The sequence below is a fragment of the Phodopus roborovskii genome, unplaced genomic scaffold (genome assembly GCF_943737965.1).
Source record: "Phodopus roborovskii unplaced genomic scaffold, PHOROB, whole genome shotgun sequence".
Lineage (NCBI taxonomy): Eukaryota > Metazoa > Chordata > Mammalia > Rodentia > Cricetidae > Phodopus > Phodopus roborovskii.
In genome coordinates this window covers 9,540,501-9,560,741 of record NW_026126416.1, presented here as the reverse complement: position 1 = coordinate 9,560,741, position 20,241 = coordinate 9,540,501, and the positions used below count along the sequence as shown (strand labels likewise).

The 20,241-nt window shown below is 43.6% G+C and overlaps 1 protein-coding gene across 1 annotated transcript in view; it reads left to right on the top strand.

Annotated features, from left to right (window-relative positions):
• The window catches only part of Slc24a3 (solute carrier family 24 member 3), a 480,001-nt gene that overhangs the window by 282,553 nt on the left and 177,207 nt on the right, over positions 1 to 20,241 (top strand). The window contains exon 3 of the mRNA XM_051183243.1: positions 1,526 to 1,602. Coding sequence (XP_051039200.1) covers positions 1,526 to 1,602 — 77 coding nt within the window. The remainder of the gene's footprint in view (positions 1 to 1,525; positions 1,603 to 20,241) is intronic.

Sequence of the window (20,241 nt, the reverse complement as noted above, 5' to 3'; positions counted from 1 at the left end):
ATGTTGGTTCTTACTTGTAATCATATAAGGAAGGTTAAAGGAGGAGGAGAAGAAACAAGTTTAGGGCTAATTCAGACTACACAGTATGTCCAAAGCCAGTTCAGCTTCATAACAATACCCATCTTAAAACCAAGGGCTGAGATCTAGATCAGTGTGTGTAGCATGTGCTAGTTTGACTTTTAGTCCTGCAGAAAATACATAACCAAGAAGAGACCCCTGCTTACTCCAGTCTTGTGTGCCAAGATATGGTCAGTACAGGTGAATTGCTGTACTCTGGGAAGAGGCCCTCCCAAGAACTTGTTCATGCTGGCTCCTTGATCCCAGGGTTCCATCCTCTAGAATTGGAAGAAGCAAGCATCTCTCATTTGAACCACCTAGCCTATGGTATTTTTTTAGTTTCAGACTGCAGCAGGCACTGGGCAGGGCCACACCAATATGCAGATGACTTCTGTATGTACCACCTGTGGCTCTGCCTAAGGCCTTCTTTTTGATTCTGGAAAATGGTTACCTTAACTAGCACAAGGGAATTGGTGCCTTAGGACCATGCTACATGGTGAACAAACTCACACTAATGCCAACTATTATATTGAACTGTCCGGCATCTTTCCTCCATGAGTCTAATACCTCTGGACTGCAGTGTTGTTGTTGGTTTGGGTACCACAAAGGATGCTCTACCAGTTCTTAGAAGAGAGAGGGGAGGGACCTATGCATAGAAAAGGAAGAAGGATACTGAGCTCAATTTTTGCAGTTCCATCTCTGCTGCCTCCTTCTTGGCCAGGACCTGGGTTTCCTCTCAGGACTTGGATGATGTGTAATCATGTCCTTCAGGTCCTACTCCATTCAGGATGTTACCTCCAGTCCACTCTTGCCCAGAATTCTCATGCAGGTCCAAATACTGGCTATACATGGAGATTTCTAACTAGACTCTTATGTGAGATACTTAAAATCATTGAACTTTTTGTCACCTGGTAGCTAATTGTTGATTTTCAAGGAGATTGAAAGTCAAAATGTTGAATATTCAAAACCAAAGTTCTAGCCTAATGACTTAGAGCCTTTGATGGAACTCTTTCACTCTGTCCGATACCATATCCATGTGGTAGCAAAGCAAGAGGTGGACAGAGCTGCTGCTGGTGTGAACACGTGACAGATGCAGACTCTCTCACCTACTTCTTCCTTTCTCATGATGTCTCCTGTGTGGCCTTAGCTCCTTCTATGTGCTGCTCTAAGTCCGTTTCAATCACTCATAGACACCAAAGGACAACTCTAGATGAAATTTTGTGTTGGCAGCTGGGGCTGAGGTCATGCTAACACTACTATAGTTGGTCACTTTGTGTTTGGAGGGAATGCTAAATTCTAGTTAGAGGTTCATAAACTTCCAGTCATTTAGTCTGTTTTGTTTTGTTCTTAGACAAGTTCTTAGACCCAGAATCAACAGGACTCTACAGTCAGGGCTGGAGGTGATGGCCTAGATCAGCTGAACTCAAAAGGTCATCTGTACTGAGCTGCTTCTTTCTCTGTTCTCTAGCCCTGCATGAATTCCCCAGGGACATCTTCTCCAATGAAGACCGACGACAAGGAGCGGTGGTCCTCCATGTGCTCTGTGTAAGTAGCCCCTCTTGTGCTTTTGCCTGAACTTGAAGGACAGAAGGTAGGTAGATAGCGGACATGCCCACAGAGACTCTACTCGCTCCTGCCTATCTGCCTGGTAGTAGATCATCTCCAAATCTATCATCTTTTAAAGACTGGCTGGCAGACATCTGTCTGTAGTCTTTTACCCAAGAATCTCAGAGTGATCTCTCAAGTCACTTTTTATTTTCCAACTTGCCTGGTCCTGTCAATGATCACACAGCATCCTTTGGAGGAAATATGGAGCCATTTTGTAACCAGCTGGTCCATGTGTCACATGTTTCCACTTACCATGCTTTATTTTTCTCTATGTAGCCTGCCATTATACAGGTTTTTCATTGTCTGTCAGCATCCCACATGGGCCCTGTGAAAACAGGGACTTTGTTTTGTACCTGGTTCAATTTTCACACTCATTCTTGGCACATCGTGGGGACAAGTGTTTGCTCAGTCAGCAGATTGAATATAATACAGCCAGTGCCTGGCCCTTAATAGGTGATCAACTATAGCTTGTGGACCTTCTACTGGTTTTGAAATCCCCACATCATCCTCTAAAGATACAGTGAATCCAAGGTCTTTGCTTCACGTTGATCCCATTTGGAAAGTTGTGAGGGTTGTTTGTTTGCTTTTGGGGTGTGTGTGTGTGTGTGTGTGTGTGTGTGTGTGTGTGTGTGTGTGTATGCCTGTGTCTACGGAAGTGACTGCAGAACAAGAAAACCCAGCTGAAGTCTAGACAAGGCATGTTACTGTCTCCAAATACTCGCATTGCCATCTACTTTGTTTTTATTTCTATGAAATAAGCATCCTAAAGTTAGTGAGTCCTGTTCACGTCCATTGTTCTTGGGTTCTATGTGTCAATCATTCATTCAGAAAGAGCATGAAGAGAATGCCTTTCCATGTGACTGGGACCACTTAACTCGGGCTGCATGGTACACTTCCAGAGTGCTTCTTCACTCTGAGGTCTGGAGCCTGGGCCCATCAGTCAAGGCTCCTTCACATGGTCTCTGCAGAGCAGTCGCCTCCAGGAGTTGAATTTCCATGTGGAAGCTGTGGACTCTGGCATGGGAAAGGTTTTGACAAGCAAGGAAGAAATGTCATAGTCTTTAGAATTTGGCCTCAGGAGCCAGACTGTGTCATTTCTGTTATATCAGTTTTAGTCACAAGCCCACAATGGTCCAAAAAGAGGATTCAGCAACTAATTCTCAGTCTACACCTGGAGGTGATCTGTAGGCATACCCTGGCCTCTGGAGTCACATCAGACATGGATTTGAGTCCCAAACATCTTTGCTCTGGGTATGGTTTCTGACAAGGTCAGTTCTCTACCCATGAGTTTTGAGCTGACCCTTCCCTGGGAAAAGCAATTGACTCTTCAACTCTCTTTCTATTGCACTCCTACTTGGGAACGGGGGAAAAAAAAAAAAAAAAAAAAAAAAAAAAAACCCATGACTTTTAGCAAAGACTCTCTGAAAACAAACACCAAACTAATAAGAGTCCTGGAAACCTGCCAGTCCTCCTTGCCCTTCCAGAGTCCTGTACACTGAGCAATTAATGTGGGTGCCATCTTCGGCACCACAGAGGCTCCTCTGTCACAAGGCTGAGGTATCCCAGGCACTGAGTGGGATCCAGACTTCCCCAGCAGCTAACAACACCCTGCTGCTTTGACATCTGAGATATGAGATTCCTGGTCTTGGCCCAAACAGTGAGGGCTTCCTCCTCCCACAGCAGCACTATTAGGCGCATATGGCAGGGCCCTCCTCTCCAATTCTACATTCCCAGCTGATGGCCAGGGTCCTAAATTTCCTTTGCCCTTCACAAGGTCTTGGTTACTCAAAAGGGCTCCTGGTGCCTGTGGCAGTAGTTCCAAGCTGGCATGAAAACAAAGTGCACCACATGTGCCATTACTGTTCACACTTCCTTACAAGAGTGGACATGAGTCCACAGACAATATTTCATAGTTCCTGATAGCTGATGTCCCCTTTTGCCCCTGTCCTGCGTCCTACACTTCAGCATCTATAAAGCAAGAAATCCAGAGACCAAGGTCAGTGCCCATCCCTTCATGATCCTACTCTACATGCAGAGAGTTCAAGAATTATCTACCCACGTAGCTTATGGTGGTTTGAACGAGGAGTGTGCCCACACTGTGTGAACACTTGGTCTTTGTTGTTGGTGACACTGCTAGGAAGTGGAGACTTGTGGGAGGAAGTGAATCCCTGGAGGTGAGCTTTGAGAATTCACTCTCTCTCTCTCTCTCTCTCTCTCTCTCTCTCTCTCTCTCTCTCTCTCTCTCTCTCTCTCTCTACTTCCTGTCTGTTACTGAAGATGTAATCTCCCAGCTTCCTGCACTGGCTACCTTCTATCATGGCTCCCTTACACAAACTCTTTCCTCCTTAATTTGCCTTTGGTTATGGTATTTTGTCACAGCCAAAAAGTAACTAACACATAGCCTAAAACTAGCTCCCAGTGTCTGCACAGGCTCCTTTTCAGGGTCCTAATCTTGGAAGGAAGAGACCCAGGTAGATTAACCTTGAATTTGCCACCTGTAATCCGCATGCATGCGTGTCGCCCAGGGCAGAGTTAGGTGGGATGTGGGAAATGTCTTTCTACATGGCAGAAAGAAATGACCTGTTGATGCAGTTGCATTGTCAAGGACAGCTCTGACCCACTGGAGACCCTGCAAAAGAAATATGCCTCAGGAGAGGAGCCCTTTCCACCGTGTCTGGCTCACTGAACAACATGAGAGTTGTACAATTATTACTTTCTCAGTGCAGGACAGATCCTTCTATCCCCACACAACTAACTTGTTACCCAGCAAGTTTACCTTGCTCAGGAAGTTTTCAGTGAACATCTTGGGATACAAGAATAATTGCTCTAAGAATATTCTAAGGGTCAGCAGTAACAGATGAATACACAAGTCAAAACTGCAAGAAGCTAAATGACGGCACATCTAGAAGTACTTTCTGAGCTCGTACAGTGTGATAGTTCTTAACTGGGCCCTTCTGGATGGATGAAAGACAGCTTTACCCTGCAGGAAGTCAGTATGTTGTGAGGAGAGCTACCAGAGATGGAATCTGACATGTGCAAAGTACTCACAGTGCTTTGTTCTGTCTGCTGAGGGTGCTCAGCAGAGGCACAGGTGGAGTCAAGATGGTGCTGGTCTTGAAGAATAGACAGGAAGTTACTAAAGGAGACCTTTAGGAAGAAAACTGGAGATAATTCCAAACAAGAGAGGGAAATCACGTGGTTGGGGCTATGGCTGTGTGGAAATTCAGAGCAACTGGAGGAAGCGGAACTGAAGGGTCGGGTAGTAGTGAATGCACAGGGCTGGAGAGGTCATAGAACTCACGTGGAAGTTTCCATGAGGTGATTTAGAGGTTGCACTGGGGGAGGCGGGGGCGGGGCACTGTCCATCTCTCCACTCTTCAGTCATACCTCTTTGCTTACAGTTAGGGCTGAAAAAGATCAAATATATGATCAGAATTGCTCTCTCTCCTACAAGCTGAAAATGTCCCTGCAAGGTCGCAGAAAATGGCCCAAAGGCATGTGAGAGAGGCACCTGAGAGACCCAGTATGAGAAGAGATACCCCAGGCCTGGTGAGAGTCCATCTGCAAGTACCAGACCCAGGTGTGCCCCATCCATGTCAGAGAGGTCTGTTCTTCTGCTAGTGGGTCCCTGCAAGTATGTGCTGTCACCCTCAGCTGTATTAGTTTGAATAGGCGTGATCCCATAGACTCCTGTGTTTGAAAGTTTGGCCATAGGAAATGGCACTGTTAGGAGGTGTGGCCTTGTTGGAGGAAGCGTGTCGCTGGAGATGGGCTTTGAGGTCTCATATATGCTCAAGCCACACCCAGTAGGATAGACTACCTCCATCCTGGAACTGTAAGACACCCCAATTAAATGTTTTCCTTTATTTATAAGAATTGTCTCCTCCCAGCAATAGAATCCTAATTAAGACAGCTGTCCTAGAGATAGAGCTATAGGACTGTTCTTCTCATGAAGTTAACTGGCCATAGTCATGGATCTCAGGCAGAGCAGCACACACTTTCATGTCCTCCTGTTAAACCCCATCACAATTAGCGTTTGCACCCAAACACACACTGCTTATTAATGATGCTTGTCTCACAGGTGTTTGCTTTCTCTGTAATGTCTGTAGCCTTTGGCCCAAATTGGTACAGGTCTGTGGATGCAGGTGGGACCAAAGATGCCCCCAGAGCAAAATTTTAGAGCTTGCTTCTATTGCTGTTTCCCGTAAATAGTTCTCTTTTTGTGTGATTTGTGTAGCACAAGTCAGCCCTTTTTCTCTCAGTGGCTGAACACCCATAACTCTAACTTCCCCTCTTGGATCCTTTTGGTTTAGAATGCCTAAACTCTGAGATTACACTTTAAAATGCATTTCTGTTTCTTCCAACTGTGTGTGTATGCCTGCCCTGCAAGTGGGCAAATCCACCCTCTCTGTACAGTTTTAGTCAACAGTGAATATTTCTAGGAAAGCACAAGTCTTAGAAATCCTTTGTTCTTCCATCTTTTCTAATGCAGAGGTGTTAGAAGCAGGATTTCCTGTCTCTGAAGAAATCTGTATCTTTTGTGAAGTCATTGAGTCTGCCCCCAAATAGAGGGAGAAGCCTGCGGATTGTTTGCTAGGGCTGTGATTTGTTTGTGGTTTAAAAATATCTGGCAGATTTTTGCTAATTATCCCGCCTGCCATGGAAAGCCAAATCTCTGGGATGATCAAGCAAGCCAGGCATTTCCTATGCCAGGGGAGGATGGGAGGCTGTGAATAATCAATACTTGAGATTCTCAGAATGAATTTGGAGAGCTGTCTCTCTTTGATGGCTCGAACTCCTCTGAGTGCCTTGCCAGCTTTCAGAAGCATATTTCATAAGTGTTGAGGGTTTCCCACTTTTGTTTCCCACATTCTAGGTTTTTATTTATTCTTCCTCATATATTACATCCCAACCACAGTTTCCCCTCCTTCCTCTCCTCCAAGTCCATACCCCAAACTCCTCTCTTCCCCAGATCCATTCCTTCTTTGTTTCCCTTCAAAAAAGAACAGATTTTGCAGGGATATTAATCAAACACGCCATACAAGTTACAATAAGACTAGGCACATACCCTCCTATCAAGGCTTCCTGAGGCAATCCAACAGGAGAAAAGGAGTCTTTTGAGTCAGAAAGCCCCACTCCTACTGTTGGGAATCTCACAAGACACCAAGTTATAACTTGGTGTCAAAATATACGCAGAAGACCTAGGTCAGACCCACACAGGCACCCACCTTTAATGTAGTTCCTCTTTTCCCACAAACAGATCTCCCTCTCTCTTCCCTACTCCTCCCTTCTCCCTTCCCCTCCCTCTCTCTATCTCTTTCATGTGAGTGTGTGTGTGTGTGTGTGTGTGTGTGTGTTATCACACAAAGTAATTTCTCTCCCTTGTTAAGGCAACTTCTCATTAAGTAACTCTGATAAAAGGATGGCTAACTCATCCAGCAGCCCATACCTGGCAAATGTAATGCATAAGACAGGAACTATGTAATAAGTAAGCTGTGGGAGCTGTTCAGTGGTATAGCACTAGATGTTAGGTGTGAGCCCCAGGGCTGTAAAACACAAACAACAAAAAAGGCACATCATTGGGAATGCTTCTTCTCCTGAGTATTTTTGTAGTCTAAACCTGGACATGCTCCAGGAGTTCCACAGGAATCTCAGGGGTTTGCCCAAAAAAGGATTTGCCTTGACTGAACAACAGTCTATACACTAGTCAGTGTTATCATCACTGTGGCCAATTCCTGAAGAGAAACAACTGGCTGACAGTATCAGTTATTTAGACCATCATAGCAATAAAGATATGAGATAGAATGATGGATCAGCTTATATCATGGAAGGTGACAGATGGGGTAGAGATAGAAAGGCAGGAATGGGAGAACTAGGAACTTTCAAAGTTTTGAAAGACATACCCCCAAATGGTTAACATTTCTCAGGCAGGTACCACCTCCCAAAATTTCCACAACTCTAAAATGATACCATTAGCTGGGAATCAATTGTTCAAAGACATGAACCTGTGGAAGATGTTCCTTATTCAAATATTAATTGGGAAGCTTCCATCTGCACCCACCCAGCTAGCCTTTCAAGTAATGGGAGTCTTGGGAACATTCCAGCTTCTCTCTGTCCCAGTGCCCAGTGCCCTTTAGGCCCTCACAGTAAGGGTATGGGTCCCATTCAGAGCAGCCCAACCTGGAAGTCATTACAGTGTCCTCTGCTGGGCCATGAAGCCAGAACTTCCAAAGACAAAGGCCCTCCAGGAATGGCAAGGAAGACCATTGATGTCACTCCTTTGCCATCCCATGTGATGGTTTTACAGGTTTGAGTCCAAGGTTGGGCACAGTCACCTGCTGCCCACATTTCTTTCTTCTTCCTTTAGCTCAAGAAGTTACTTTGGTCTGTGGATTGGAGAAACCCACACTATCTGAGTCCATGTCCACTCTGTCTAATTCCTCCTTTAGCTTCTAAGTTTAAGAATAGGCTAGTTCCAGCCTCAAGAGTCTTAACTCGTTTCCCAAAGGTGCAGAGGAAATCACTGTCAGTAGAAGGAGCCTCTGGGATGGATATGTCAGAATGTTATAGATAATAGAAGGGGATAGCCAAATAGCTCCCCCCTCTGCTTCTGCTGCTGTAGCTAGTTTCCTCAGTGTTCAGCGTTCTCACCCCAGCTTAGGTGTTGTGCTTCCCTTCTTCCCATACAACCTGTGCTCATCTGAAGATGTGTGACTCTGTGTCGGTTCTGGCTCTGACTTCCTAGTGTGTTCTTCTGACTGCCTGGCCTGCTTGCTCTCACCACCTACCAGCATTATTCACAACCTCTGTAGGCTGCCTTGGGCCCAGCTCACACTTTTCTCACCTGGCTGTGAATCACTGACCCACCTAAATTTGCCTCCCAGAAGCTTCCTTCCAACGGCTTGGAGTATGATACAGCACCAGCCCTACTCCACCCTCAGCTGCCTGCTAAGTCAAATGTGCAGATGGACTGAGCTGTATTTCTAAAGAAGCTGAAAGATGGAGAAGCCCCTGCCACCTACAAGAGTACTCACATTTCTAACTTATATTTCCCCTTGCATTCTTTGGGGAAAGAATAGTTTCTGCTTGGCATAATAAAGTTAGACCTCTCACTGGCAAAGAGGCTCTGCTTTTCTACTTAGTCCTTTCACAGGGGTTCTTGGCTTGACCATCCCAGAAGGTAGAGTGCAAAGGAGTAGCACTGACCATTAGGTTTACAGAAAGCAGGATGGAAGGTACTAGAAAGACAGGAGTGGGAGGTAGGAAATGTGTGTTATTAACTATTTAGTGTTTTGGAACAAATATCCATGTCTCCTGGAACATAATAGGTGTTCTGTAGGGTTAGGATCTTAGGTCCTTATCCTCTCCTTCCCCTATCCCCTTTGCAAAGTGCATGTCACAAAACCTCTCACAGTGCATCTCCTGCCATTAGAACAAGAGCATTCAAAGCCACTATTCTTATGAGCAAAAGGACAAGGTGCCTCAGCAGATCTCTCTACATGGGCATTTCCTTCAAGCCTAGGGCTCAGAGGCAAGCAGTGTTGCCATTTGCTGTGAAAGAGGTTAATTTTCTAATTGACATATAAAAATCAATTGCATATATTCATGAGGTGTGATGTTATGGTTTTGACACATTATGGAATGATCAAAAGTGGGCTTATTAATTTACCTGTCACTTTACACACTTAAAATTTCTTTGGAGAATACCTAAAGTGCAATTATTGGGTAGTTGTGGGTGTAGCTCAGAAGTGGAATGTTTGCTTAGTGTACACAAGACCCTGTGTGCCACCAAAAGTGTAAGGAAATAAAATCCATTCATTTGGCCTTTTAAAATTTGCATCATTGTTAACTGAAAGGTAGGAAAGGAAAAAGTGGAAATATCTGCTGCTCTACAGAAGACCCCAAAGACTCTCCCAGAAAAACTTAGAAAGCTAATAAATGAATTTGAAAGTTAGAGGTGACAAAATCAACCTGCCAAAGTGAGTAGCATTTCTACACAGTAGTAATAAAGCTATCCCAAAACAAATTTAGAGCACAATCCTATTTGTAGGACAAATAGAACACTCAGGGATAAATTTAGTCAAAGGGGTTTTGAAACTGAAGAAAGCCTGCATGGTCTGGTCAGAAAGGTTCCAGCCACAACTCACTCTCTGGGCAGACATGTTTAGATAAGGGATTTCACCCTGGAAGAGAAAAAATGATTAAAACAGCACGTGGAATGTGCTGTTTACTCTTGGAAAAGTGTTGAGCATGTCCTTAATTTGTCAGTGTCAACACAGAGCTAAAGCTTGTGTCCAGAGAGGATTAGAACAAGAAGGGTAAATTATGTTCCAGTGAATCTTAAGTCATTCCCTCTCCCCCTTGCTCATGAGACTTAACTCACAAGGCCCACATCAAACCTCTGGGCCTCTTACTCTCCCCATAGGCTTACTACAAGTTTCATTCCTGGGGCTCCCTGAGCTGATGACAAACCATGGTGATAAGAGCTTGCATTTAATGAAGCATACCTGAGTAGCAGTCCTGGCCTTTGTGCTTACCAGCTAGCTGGGAATCATGGGCAAACTATTTTGCCTTTGCAGACCCTTAGTTTCCTTATCTGTCACTAGAGACAAATGCAAAACTCACTTCCTTGAGTTGTGTTGGGGGGAGTCTGTAAACAGGTGTGTGCAGCAGAGTGTCTGGCACTGACTAGAACACACCCTCTACCCATGTCTTCTAAGTGCTGCTAATTGTGTGTGCTCCCCCAGTCACTAATGTCCACTCCCCTACAAGTCTGAGCCTTTTCTGATTTCTAAATCTCATTCTTCTAAAATTCAGGATAGCCTCTAGTAAGTTCCAGAAAACCAGCCTAGAATTAGCCCCTGGAGAGGGCTTTGGTGGTAGATAACGATGTCAGTTCCACCATGGACTAAACAGGTCACATACTCTACCTTGTCCCCTCCAGAGTCCTAGTAGGATAAGCTTCAGTCACCATTCCAGTATCTCTCTTGAAGGTATTCTTTTGCCCTCAGCCTCTGTTCCCAGACCTACTTCCCATTTCCTGTGGAGACCCACCCCACCCCATTCAATGATGGACACTGGAATTTTAGCTGTTTCTGAGACAGCAGCCCTCCAGGTATGGCCTACTATTGATATGCAAATTAGCCCCCCACCTCCTCAGACTATAGGAGATACAGAAACTCTGACTGCCCCACAACATGAAACTGAGGTTACTTACCCATTTGGATTCTAAGTGTTATTAATAGCGTAATTTAGAATGGACTCCAAAGGAAGCTCCGGAACAATTTTATTAAAGTTTGAGAGGAAAAACAGTAGTACAGGCTAGTTGAAAATCCCAGCAACTATCAGGAAAGATAAAGGAAAAAGGCATGCCTTTTAAGTTAGATATGAAATAGAAATAGAGACAGCTTTCTAAGAAAGGAAAAACCACTCCCCAGAACGGAAGTGGGCTGGTGGCTGAAAAAAGCGCCCCAAAGCCTCTGGACCTGTGGGATATGGCCCTTTTAAGCTCCCTCCCTGGCCTCTTTGCTTCTCATTTCACAGACTTTGCTTTTTTAGATGATGCTAGGGTAAGGGAAGGCTTCCGATCCCCCTCTGCAAAGTGACTTTTTTCATGCATTAATCTTTATGTAGCTTTTTCCCACCCCCACTACCCTGTCACAAGAGAATAAAGGTCTGCTGTAAATTGATCTTTCTCTCTACTTCAGTTCAGGTCCTGACCCCAAGCCAACATAGAAAAGCATTTGGAGAAGCAAACTTTGAGGGGAACATTGTTTTAAAATTCATTTCCTGAGCGCCCAGGTGGAGGCAGGAGAAAAATGTCCATTAGCCCATTCTTCTGCAATAAGGAGCTTGCACATTGCTTAGATGCCAAACATTTACAAAGACCAGATACCCGCACAATGGCAACTGCTGTTCTTCACACCATTTGTCTAACGTGTTGCTTTGTCTATCTACTCCCCACTAATGTATTTAATTTCTCCCTTTTAAAAAATAATTTACTTATTTTAAGTACATTGGTGTTTTGCCACATGTATTTGTGTGAGGATGTCAGATCCCCTGGAACTGGAATTACAGATAGTTGTAAGCTGCCATGTGGGTGCTGGGAATTGAACCCTGATTCTCTGGAAGAGCAGCCAGTGCTCCTGACCACTAAGCTATCTCTCCAACCCCAGCCTTTTATTTCTTATTGTTGTTTAGTAAATACACTTGACCTCTCTGTTCTCCTGAGATGCTATTGCCAACCCTGGCAAAAGTCCCATAGTTCTTTGTTGACTGCAATTATATAGAAAGAATTTTTTCCCCACTGAAAAACATAAACACAAAAGCCAATGAGGTACTGCCCTCTGGGTTTATCATATTTTATCACTTAAAGAATTAGCCTTTAGCATATTTTCAGAAAATCACTTTCAATAAAATAATCAAATACTGTAAGTCATGAGGAAATACCCATGTGTGTTAAATGCTGTACTTTGTTTTTTTTGACAATAATTTCTTCACTGTTCTGTTCTCTGCAATACCTCAGGACAAGACCTAGGTTTATAGACCTTGAGACTGAGGAATATGTTATCCAGCAGGGGCTCACCCCACTGCTCTGGTGTAAAACATAGTACAAGCAATGGTTTCTAATGACTTTTTAAAAATTCGGAACGTATAGAAAAGAGGTTTTTGCACCCCCCCCCAAGAAACCCCAAAGTGTTTTAAAGTCAGTTTGCCCAGGCATCATTTCTTTCTCCAGAATTTGCAGAGGAAGAGCTCCTGCAGCCAAGAGCCCTGAGATGGAGAATCCAGGTCAGGCATTTCCTTAGCAATTGATGTTCCCAGGAAGTGTCCTGTTAGGAGAAAGTATAGAATATTGGAAAGCAAGAAAGAGGGTTCAGTGAAGCCAAGTACTCCTGAGCAGACCAGCTGGAGGGCAGACTGTTGGAAAGCTGGCATGACAGGAGTTGGAGGACACCGTTTCATATGTCCCAAACTAGGCATGAGGGGAGGGGCATTAATATTCCATGTCATCTGTTGATTGAAGCAGCCTTGCCTCTTTTCATTTCCACTTGGCCCCACAGCCAGGGTAGCCAGGCAGTCTCTAAAACCCTGATGCAAATGGACAGTTATTGTGTTGGGATGCTCAAAAACATGAGTGCCCAGGATGATGACAGCTGCAAATAACACCTGTTATAACACGTCCAGATCTCTCTAATGGATCTACCCGAGCAGGAATAGACCCAGAACTGTCCCACATGCTGAATTCGACCTGGAGAATTCAGACAGGTGATTTCCTCTGAATCTTCTTCCTGTCTCCATGTGCCATAAGTATAGAGGGTCACGAAATACCCAGATGCAGCAGGTACGCCCTGGAATCTCCCACAGCCAGAAGTTTAGACAGACTCTCAATGCTTTTTGCACAATGTCTTGGAGGTAGAGAAAGAGAAAAGATGCCATGCCTCTCATCAAGTGAACAATAGGGAGTCTGCAGCTACCCAGCTGTAACACCAGCACACAGATGAAAGAGCTGTCAACACTCTTCAGGTGTGTGGTATGATGTCTTGCTGGCCATCCTATCCCAAACAGCTTTTCTTCCATGTAGTCCACAGTTCCTCTCCTAGTCCATGAGTTGTGAATAGTGAGGATCTTGCCTCATTCTAAAACATCTGTTCCCTTCAGTGCTTCCTCTAGCCCTGTGTCTTACTTTGTAACCCAGAAAGTACCATTCATTCTACCATCACCATATGTGGTAGTAGTGTGAGGTCAGGAGCACTGTGTCATGCTATTCCAGTTTGACCTTTAATACTGGAAACTTCAGTTTCCCCACTGGGAATAGGGTAGCACCTACCTCAAAAAGACAGACAAGAGAAAGTATTGCAATGGATGCTTAGTTCGGGGTCTGGTACATAATAACTCACAACCATGTTCATAGTTCCTACCATGGAGTACTCTATGACCACCTCTTATCCAGACTGAGGCCATCTAAGGTACCTTCCTGGATTCAATCTATTCCCTTCCATTTAAATTTAGCTTACCAGCATCGAATCAGCCTCTGGAGAGCAATGTCCAGGACATGCTTTGCATAGAATTCTCCTCCAACAATCTTGCCATCAATGGATTAACATGGATTATTAGGAAGGGGTACAATTAGGGAGGGGTTGGGATTTTAGAGTCAGACTTCCTGGACTCAGATCCCAGACTTCACACATTTAGGACTAGAAAGTAGGCAGTTCTGCTCTCAACAGATTTTGGAACCCCACTCAGTGAAGGTCCTGGGAGACCACATACTAGATAACACTTTCATATCCCTGTGATCTCAGCTGCCTCTTGTCCTATTCAGAGTTCCTGACGTCTTTCTCAGATTTTTCACATTTCTGGGGATCTTGTCTCACATTAAGGAATGCCCTTTCAGTACAGTCAACTTGTTTTCTTGAGGAATTAGAAACCATATCCAAATGAGGTGGCAGGAGGAAAGCTATCAGGATTAGCTGTCAACCAATTCTTCTGCTGCCATGGGAAGGCTCAAGATGGGATGGTATGTCATGGGATGAGGCCCCCTTGCCCATCATTATGATCAGCATCTATGCACTTGACTCAGGATGGCAATCTTGGTTGGAGAGATTTATTTCCTAAGGTTCCCTTGACCATTTCTGAAGCCATTAGCAAACAGATCCCTTGATACCATGTTCTTATATTCTACCTAGAGATCACTAGGCATAAATGCTAATTAAGTCCAAAGGTGGCTCTCACTATCCGTGATTTCTCCGAATTACCCTGATAATATTGAATGGCTGGCTGACTCCCAACTGCCTCCCCGTGATTCCAAAGGTAATCATGGGATCTGTCTTGTCAGCTCCTTCATTAGCATTCTGATTGCTGTTGTTTTATGCACAAAGGTACAAGCCTGCAGATTTCCCTCCCTTCCTGAGCTTGTTAGAACTGCCTCTCCTGTGCTGTGACCATGGGGATTCGGGAGAGGTAGATTTTTGGCAGTTAGCATAATACTTCTCAGCATCTGAAGCTGTAATAAAATCAGCCATTTTGTTTTGCCGGTGCTGAGCCCTCCCATCCTTTCCTGGACACAGGCCCAAGTTTATTTGATTTCATCACCTTGGTTTTACAGAGTCTGCCTGAGGAATGACTAGTTACTCTCCTCTATTTGAGGGAGGTCCTGGAGGATAATTTTATGCTCATGCTTAGATATGAATGTACGTGTCACACACATTATACATATGCATCCATTGTGTTGTAACAAACCTTTTTTGTGAAACACATCAGATAGTAATTGTAGTGTGGGAAAAATAACTATATACATACATGTATGAGGTAGGGTGTGTGTGTGTGTGTGTGAGTGTGTGTTTGTGTGTATGAGTGTGAGTGTGTGTGTGTGTTTTCCTTGGCAACTCAAATATCTTTTTCTGGATCTACATAGCTGCATGGAGTCAGATGTAAACTGAGATAGAGTTGTGAGGTTTCAAAGGCAAAAAGCTTTTATTCTCCCTGTGAAACTCTTTATGCTTTGGCCTTGCCTTCTTAGCATTGGGACACTTGGGATGGAAACGTACAAGTGAGGATTCACTTCCCACACAACAGTAAGCTCTTTGATTCGATCCCATCTCTTCCTCTCCCTTTCCATTGATCCAGCCCTTGTTCAGGCCACCACCATCTTTTCTGAGCCCCAGTAAGAGAGAGTAGCTCTCTCCATATTTCAGGTCCATATTTCATGAAGAAATCCAGTATTTTAAAAGCATACCTGAGAATCAGAACTGCATGATCTGGTCCTGCCCAGGTCTCCAGCTTCATTTACAGTCCTTTGACTTACCTCCTAGTCCTCAAGCATTCCACTTTTGCCCTGCCTTAGACACCTGGGCAGCATCCGTTCCTTTGATTTCCCTTTAACTCTGAGGATTGCTGCCATGTGCACTTTGTGACACCTGACACAATTCTTGCTTTCCCAAGAACCCTCACCAACAGCCAAACACTCTGCCCTACTGGCAAAGGAATCCAACTTTTCTATACTAGAAATGGCAAAACAAAACAAAAATCCTGTGTCCCTTCCTGTGGTAAATAGAGAAAACAATAAGGGGAGGAATCTATTCAAACCAGAAAAAGCCCAGTGTGACTAAAGATGATTGCTATGGCATTCCTCATAAGATATTTTGGCTCTCACCAGAAAGGGTGTCAGAAGGGAAATAGAAAACTGTTCTGTGGATATGTTCCTATGGACTTGGTTTACTGGTCATGTTGGCATGGAGACATACATGAAAAGAGAAGGAAAAAGTTGTCCTGCACTGTAAGCTATGGGCAGAATGTTCTTGTTTTCCAACTGACCTATCTATTAACAAGATGTAAGAAAATAATATCTGCTGGGTATCCAAGGAAGAATCAATCTCTCTCTACCTCTGTCTCTCCTTTCTCTTTCTCTCTAGTTCTGGAATCAAAGTAAAAAATAAAACCATTCTTCTACTGAGCTATATATCCATGCTGCTTGGAATGTCTTAAAATCAACTGAGCCCTTTCCAGGGGTTCCTTGCTCTTGTCTTTGGGATACAGTACTGATTGGAAGCCTATTCATCAGAAAAGAAAGAACATGGTTATGTGAGGATATTAGTCTTGTTGGTTTCTGTGATAGCTAATGGTGTTGGATCTTTCGGTCCAAAATCTCCTACTGGCCATCTCCATGGCCATGATTAAGTCTCCTGCCCTTTTAGGGTCTTGGTTTCTCCATCTGTAAAATAAAGGAAACACCATTCTTGTTTTTACAGTGGAAGAGGAAAGGGTCTGGTCACTTGAACATCCCATAATTAGTAAAATATGACCTGGTATGATTCAGTAGAGCACAGTCCTTTCAAGAAGCTGAAGTTCTGACAACATAACAAGAAACTTAGTGTTGTCCAACTCCAACTCCTCAGGGACCATCAGGGATCTTAAGCACTAGGTATGGCCAGCACACCTAGAGGAAGATTGTATGTCTTTTTGTTCTAAGTAGATGGGTACATTTCCAAGGTCCTCGGGCTATATGCATCAGGATGGGAGGTGAAAAGAAGGGCTGCATTTTATTGTCCTTCTGTGAACTATGCCCAAACCAAACCATGTGTCTTCTACTTCACTTTACAGCCATAAAGGACCTAGAAATATATCAGAAGTCTTCCTAAAGTTTCCAGAATAAACAAATAATCAAATAATTAGAAATGTATTTCTTGTAGGAGATACAGATAAGGAAGAGTGGAATAAAGATAAATGTGGCTTATAGAATTATATGTATATCAATACCTCAAGTTCAATCAAGTAATGAAATATCATCTGAGGTTATTATAAATGAGGGCGTGGGGTAGAATACAGACAAGCAGCTATAAGATTCAGTTCTCTCTGTCAATGAGTCTTGCCTTTCCAAATTAGAAACTGAAGACTTTATCAGCAGGAAGTTTCAGACCTCTAAGCAATAATATGGGTACCTACTGTCCTATCATGTAGATTGTAGCATCCCCAATTTTACAGAGGGATAATTAAGGCTCAGAGAGGTCAAACAATTTGTTCCTGCTGTGCAGATATAATTTGGTCCTTAATACTATGGATATGCAAACTGAAGTACAGAGAAAGTGAGCAAGATCAGGTAGACCTTTTTTGACTCACTCATATTCCAAGAAGGAGAATCATCAGGCTGGACACTAGTTATATATCAGGCCTTGGCAGAGCCAAGGCCTTAACTGTTGTCTAAGTATACAAGCTACATGAAAGACCAAGAGCCCAGGGTGGTGGTGTCTGTAGGGCTCGGTCAATTATCTGTTAGACTCACTTGTCTAAGGCTCTGGAATCCATTGGATAGCACTTAGGATAATTACAGAATCCCCACATATATTGATGAGCAACAGCTACATAAATAGCACAGCTTGGTATTTACAAGTGCCAGTTTTCTGCAAATATAGAATCTTGGCAGTTACTTCAGGCAATGTGTCCAAATGTGAAAGCTAGCATTTGTCTTCTTATGGCTTTTCCAAGGGAAGTATAAGGTCATTTCCACCTATGACCAGATCAGTCATCTCATAGGGTACTATTCCATTTAATTGCAGTCTGAAACTGGAAGCAACAATCTTCAATTGGAGTATAGAGACTCTTCTCTGATACCCAAGAAAGTGTTTCAGTGATTCTCAGCATCTGTGTAGAAACTTCTGACTCTCTCTCTCTCTTTCTCTCCACATGGAGTTCCCCCATCAAGTTTTTAGACTACAGAAAAAGCCAAATAATTTTCTTTAGATGCTAGTTAAAGAAAGACACCTAGGAATCATGCACAAACTAATAATTCCTTAAAAAAAAAATACTGATGGCTAAGATGAAAGACAGTCAATACCAAATGTTGAAAAGGATCTTATCTGTCAGTGGTGGGATATAAACATATCACTCTGTAAAATCGTTTGGCAGTATGAAACTGAACTTGTTCATATTCTATGACCCAGGAACTCCATTCCTATACATCAGTAGAATTGAGCATATAGGCACACCAAAAATATTAGAATAGTCAAGACAGTACTGATTATAGTGGCCAGACAGTGCTAGCTACTATGAATTGTATGAGTGTCAAAACCTCAAGTTCAATCAAGTAATAAAATGTCAACTGGGACCATTATACACAAATGTAATAGAAATGATAAACTGTATTATATTTATATGAACACTACACAGTGATAGTAATCAATAACATAAAATATAGTTGAATACCACCCAGTATGGTGGCTGGAGTATATTATCCAGGTATAGTAATGCATACAAACAGGCAGAATTTAGAGCAGTGACAGAAGGCAACACACCTGTCACTGTTCTGTGACTGTAATAGATAGCTGGGACAACTTACAAAGGGAAAAAGGTTTGTCTTGGCTCAGAGTTTTAGAGATTCCAGTCCATGATCAATTGGCCCTGTTATTTTTGGACCCATGGAAGACAACACTTTCCTGGTAGGGGCATATGGTATTGCAAGGTTTCTTCACCTAATGTTCAGGATGTACCAAGACCCCACAGCTCCCTCTGAGGGAACACGCTCAATTATTAGAAGATAGGTCACTAGATCCACCTCCCAAAGTCTCCATCACCCTCTGGAGCACTATGCTGGGGATCAAGCCTTTAACATGGGGGCAAGCCATAGACATTGGCAACTGCAATAAGGTCCTTAGCCATGTTATGCTACTTTTATTACTAGTTGCATTGGAGTATTCTCTTGCATAAATTCATTTATGCTGTTAATTTGTAATATAAATAATGTGTCCATTCTAATTAAAAAGGAAATATGAAATCAGCCCACCACATCTCTGGTATCATGGTAGACCCAGACACAGAGAGAGCCCTGTCTGCTTCCCACCACTTGTCATCTCTGGGTGACAGCCTGGGGTGAAAGACTATTCCATGAGTAGGGGTACGTCACATCCAGGTGGGCAGGTACATGGTGGAGCATGTGGGCCACATGCTTGTGATTGTGTGTTCTGAAGCCCACCTGGGTGAAGTTCTGATGGCTGACACACATCTGTCCTGGAGCACAGCTGGCCCCATGGACATATCTGCTGTTAGCCCCTGCTCTGTTTCAGACTAAACACCAATAGCTCAGAGACCTAAAGGCTTATCCAGGGCATTGCGTTAACCAGTCAGCACAGAGTTGCTCCTGACCCAAGGTCTCCTAAGCTCTAGAACTTGCCTTCTAAAGAATGTGGCCTTTTAGCCAGAAAGAGGGCTCAGCAATCAGTGATCTCATGAAGATGCTTCCTAGCAAACCTGAGCCACCCACAGCTAAGGGAAGCCCTTGGCACTCATAATGCTTCTGCCTGAGCACCCATCCTAAATGCAAATGAATTCTTCCATCTGCCCTAAATTTCAAACATTTCATTCCAGAAGGTTCTCAGAGGCCAATAACACTAACTCCCTCATATAAATCCTGCATTCCAGCCTGTGAGGGGTAGAGGCAGTACCATGGTGAGGATTGCACATAACATGTGTTATATGTGGGCGTACTAATACTGTGTGAAGGCTGGGTGAGGCCTGTTTCCTGCCTTTTCACTCTACATTTTAATCATGGCTGCATTAATGGGGAAGTTTGCCTTTGATTCACTTCATTTCCAAAATTATGCTCAGCAATGAGAAAGGAAATTGAGGGGGGGAGAAAGAAACAAAACACGACTGGTGTTTCCTCCCTTCACTGGACAATCCTTGGAGATATGTCACAGTCCCCAAAAGCCAATTTCAAGGATTAAAGAAAAAAGAATCTATTTTAATGTCACTTTAAATGGATTTACAATATATAGGCCTTGAAGCAATTTAAAACTAATATCCTCCCCCACTTCATCCTGCTTGTTGAGAAATAACCTTCTAAAGCTATTCTTGTTAGGAACTGGGGAAACAGGTGAGGACTTGGAAGTGTTTTCAACCATGGAACCATCTCTCCAACCTTCAAGTTTGAATTTTAAAATGTATCTGCCCCATGGCAGTACCTCCTCAATCACCTTCTGGGCCCATTCATGTATCCACAGGTACCAAGGATGGGTGTGGACATTTTCATCTTCCCTTACAGTTCCTGATCCAGCCAGAGCCACTGACTTTTAGCACCTAGGATTT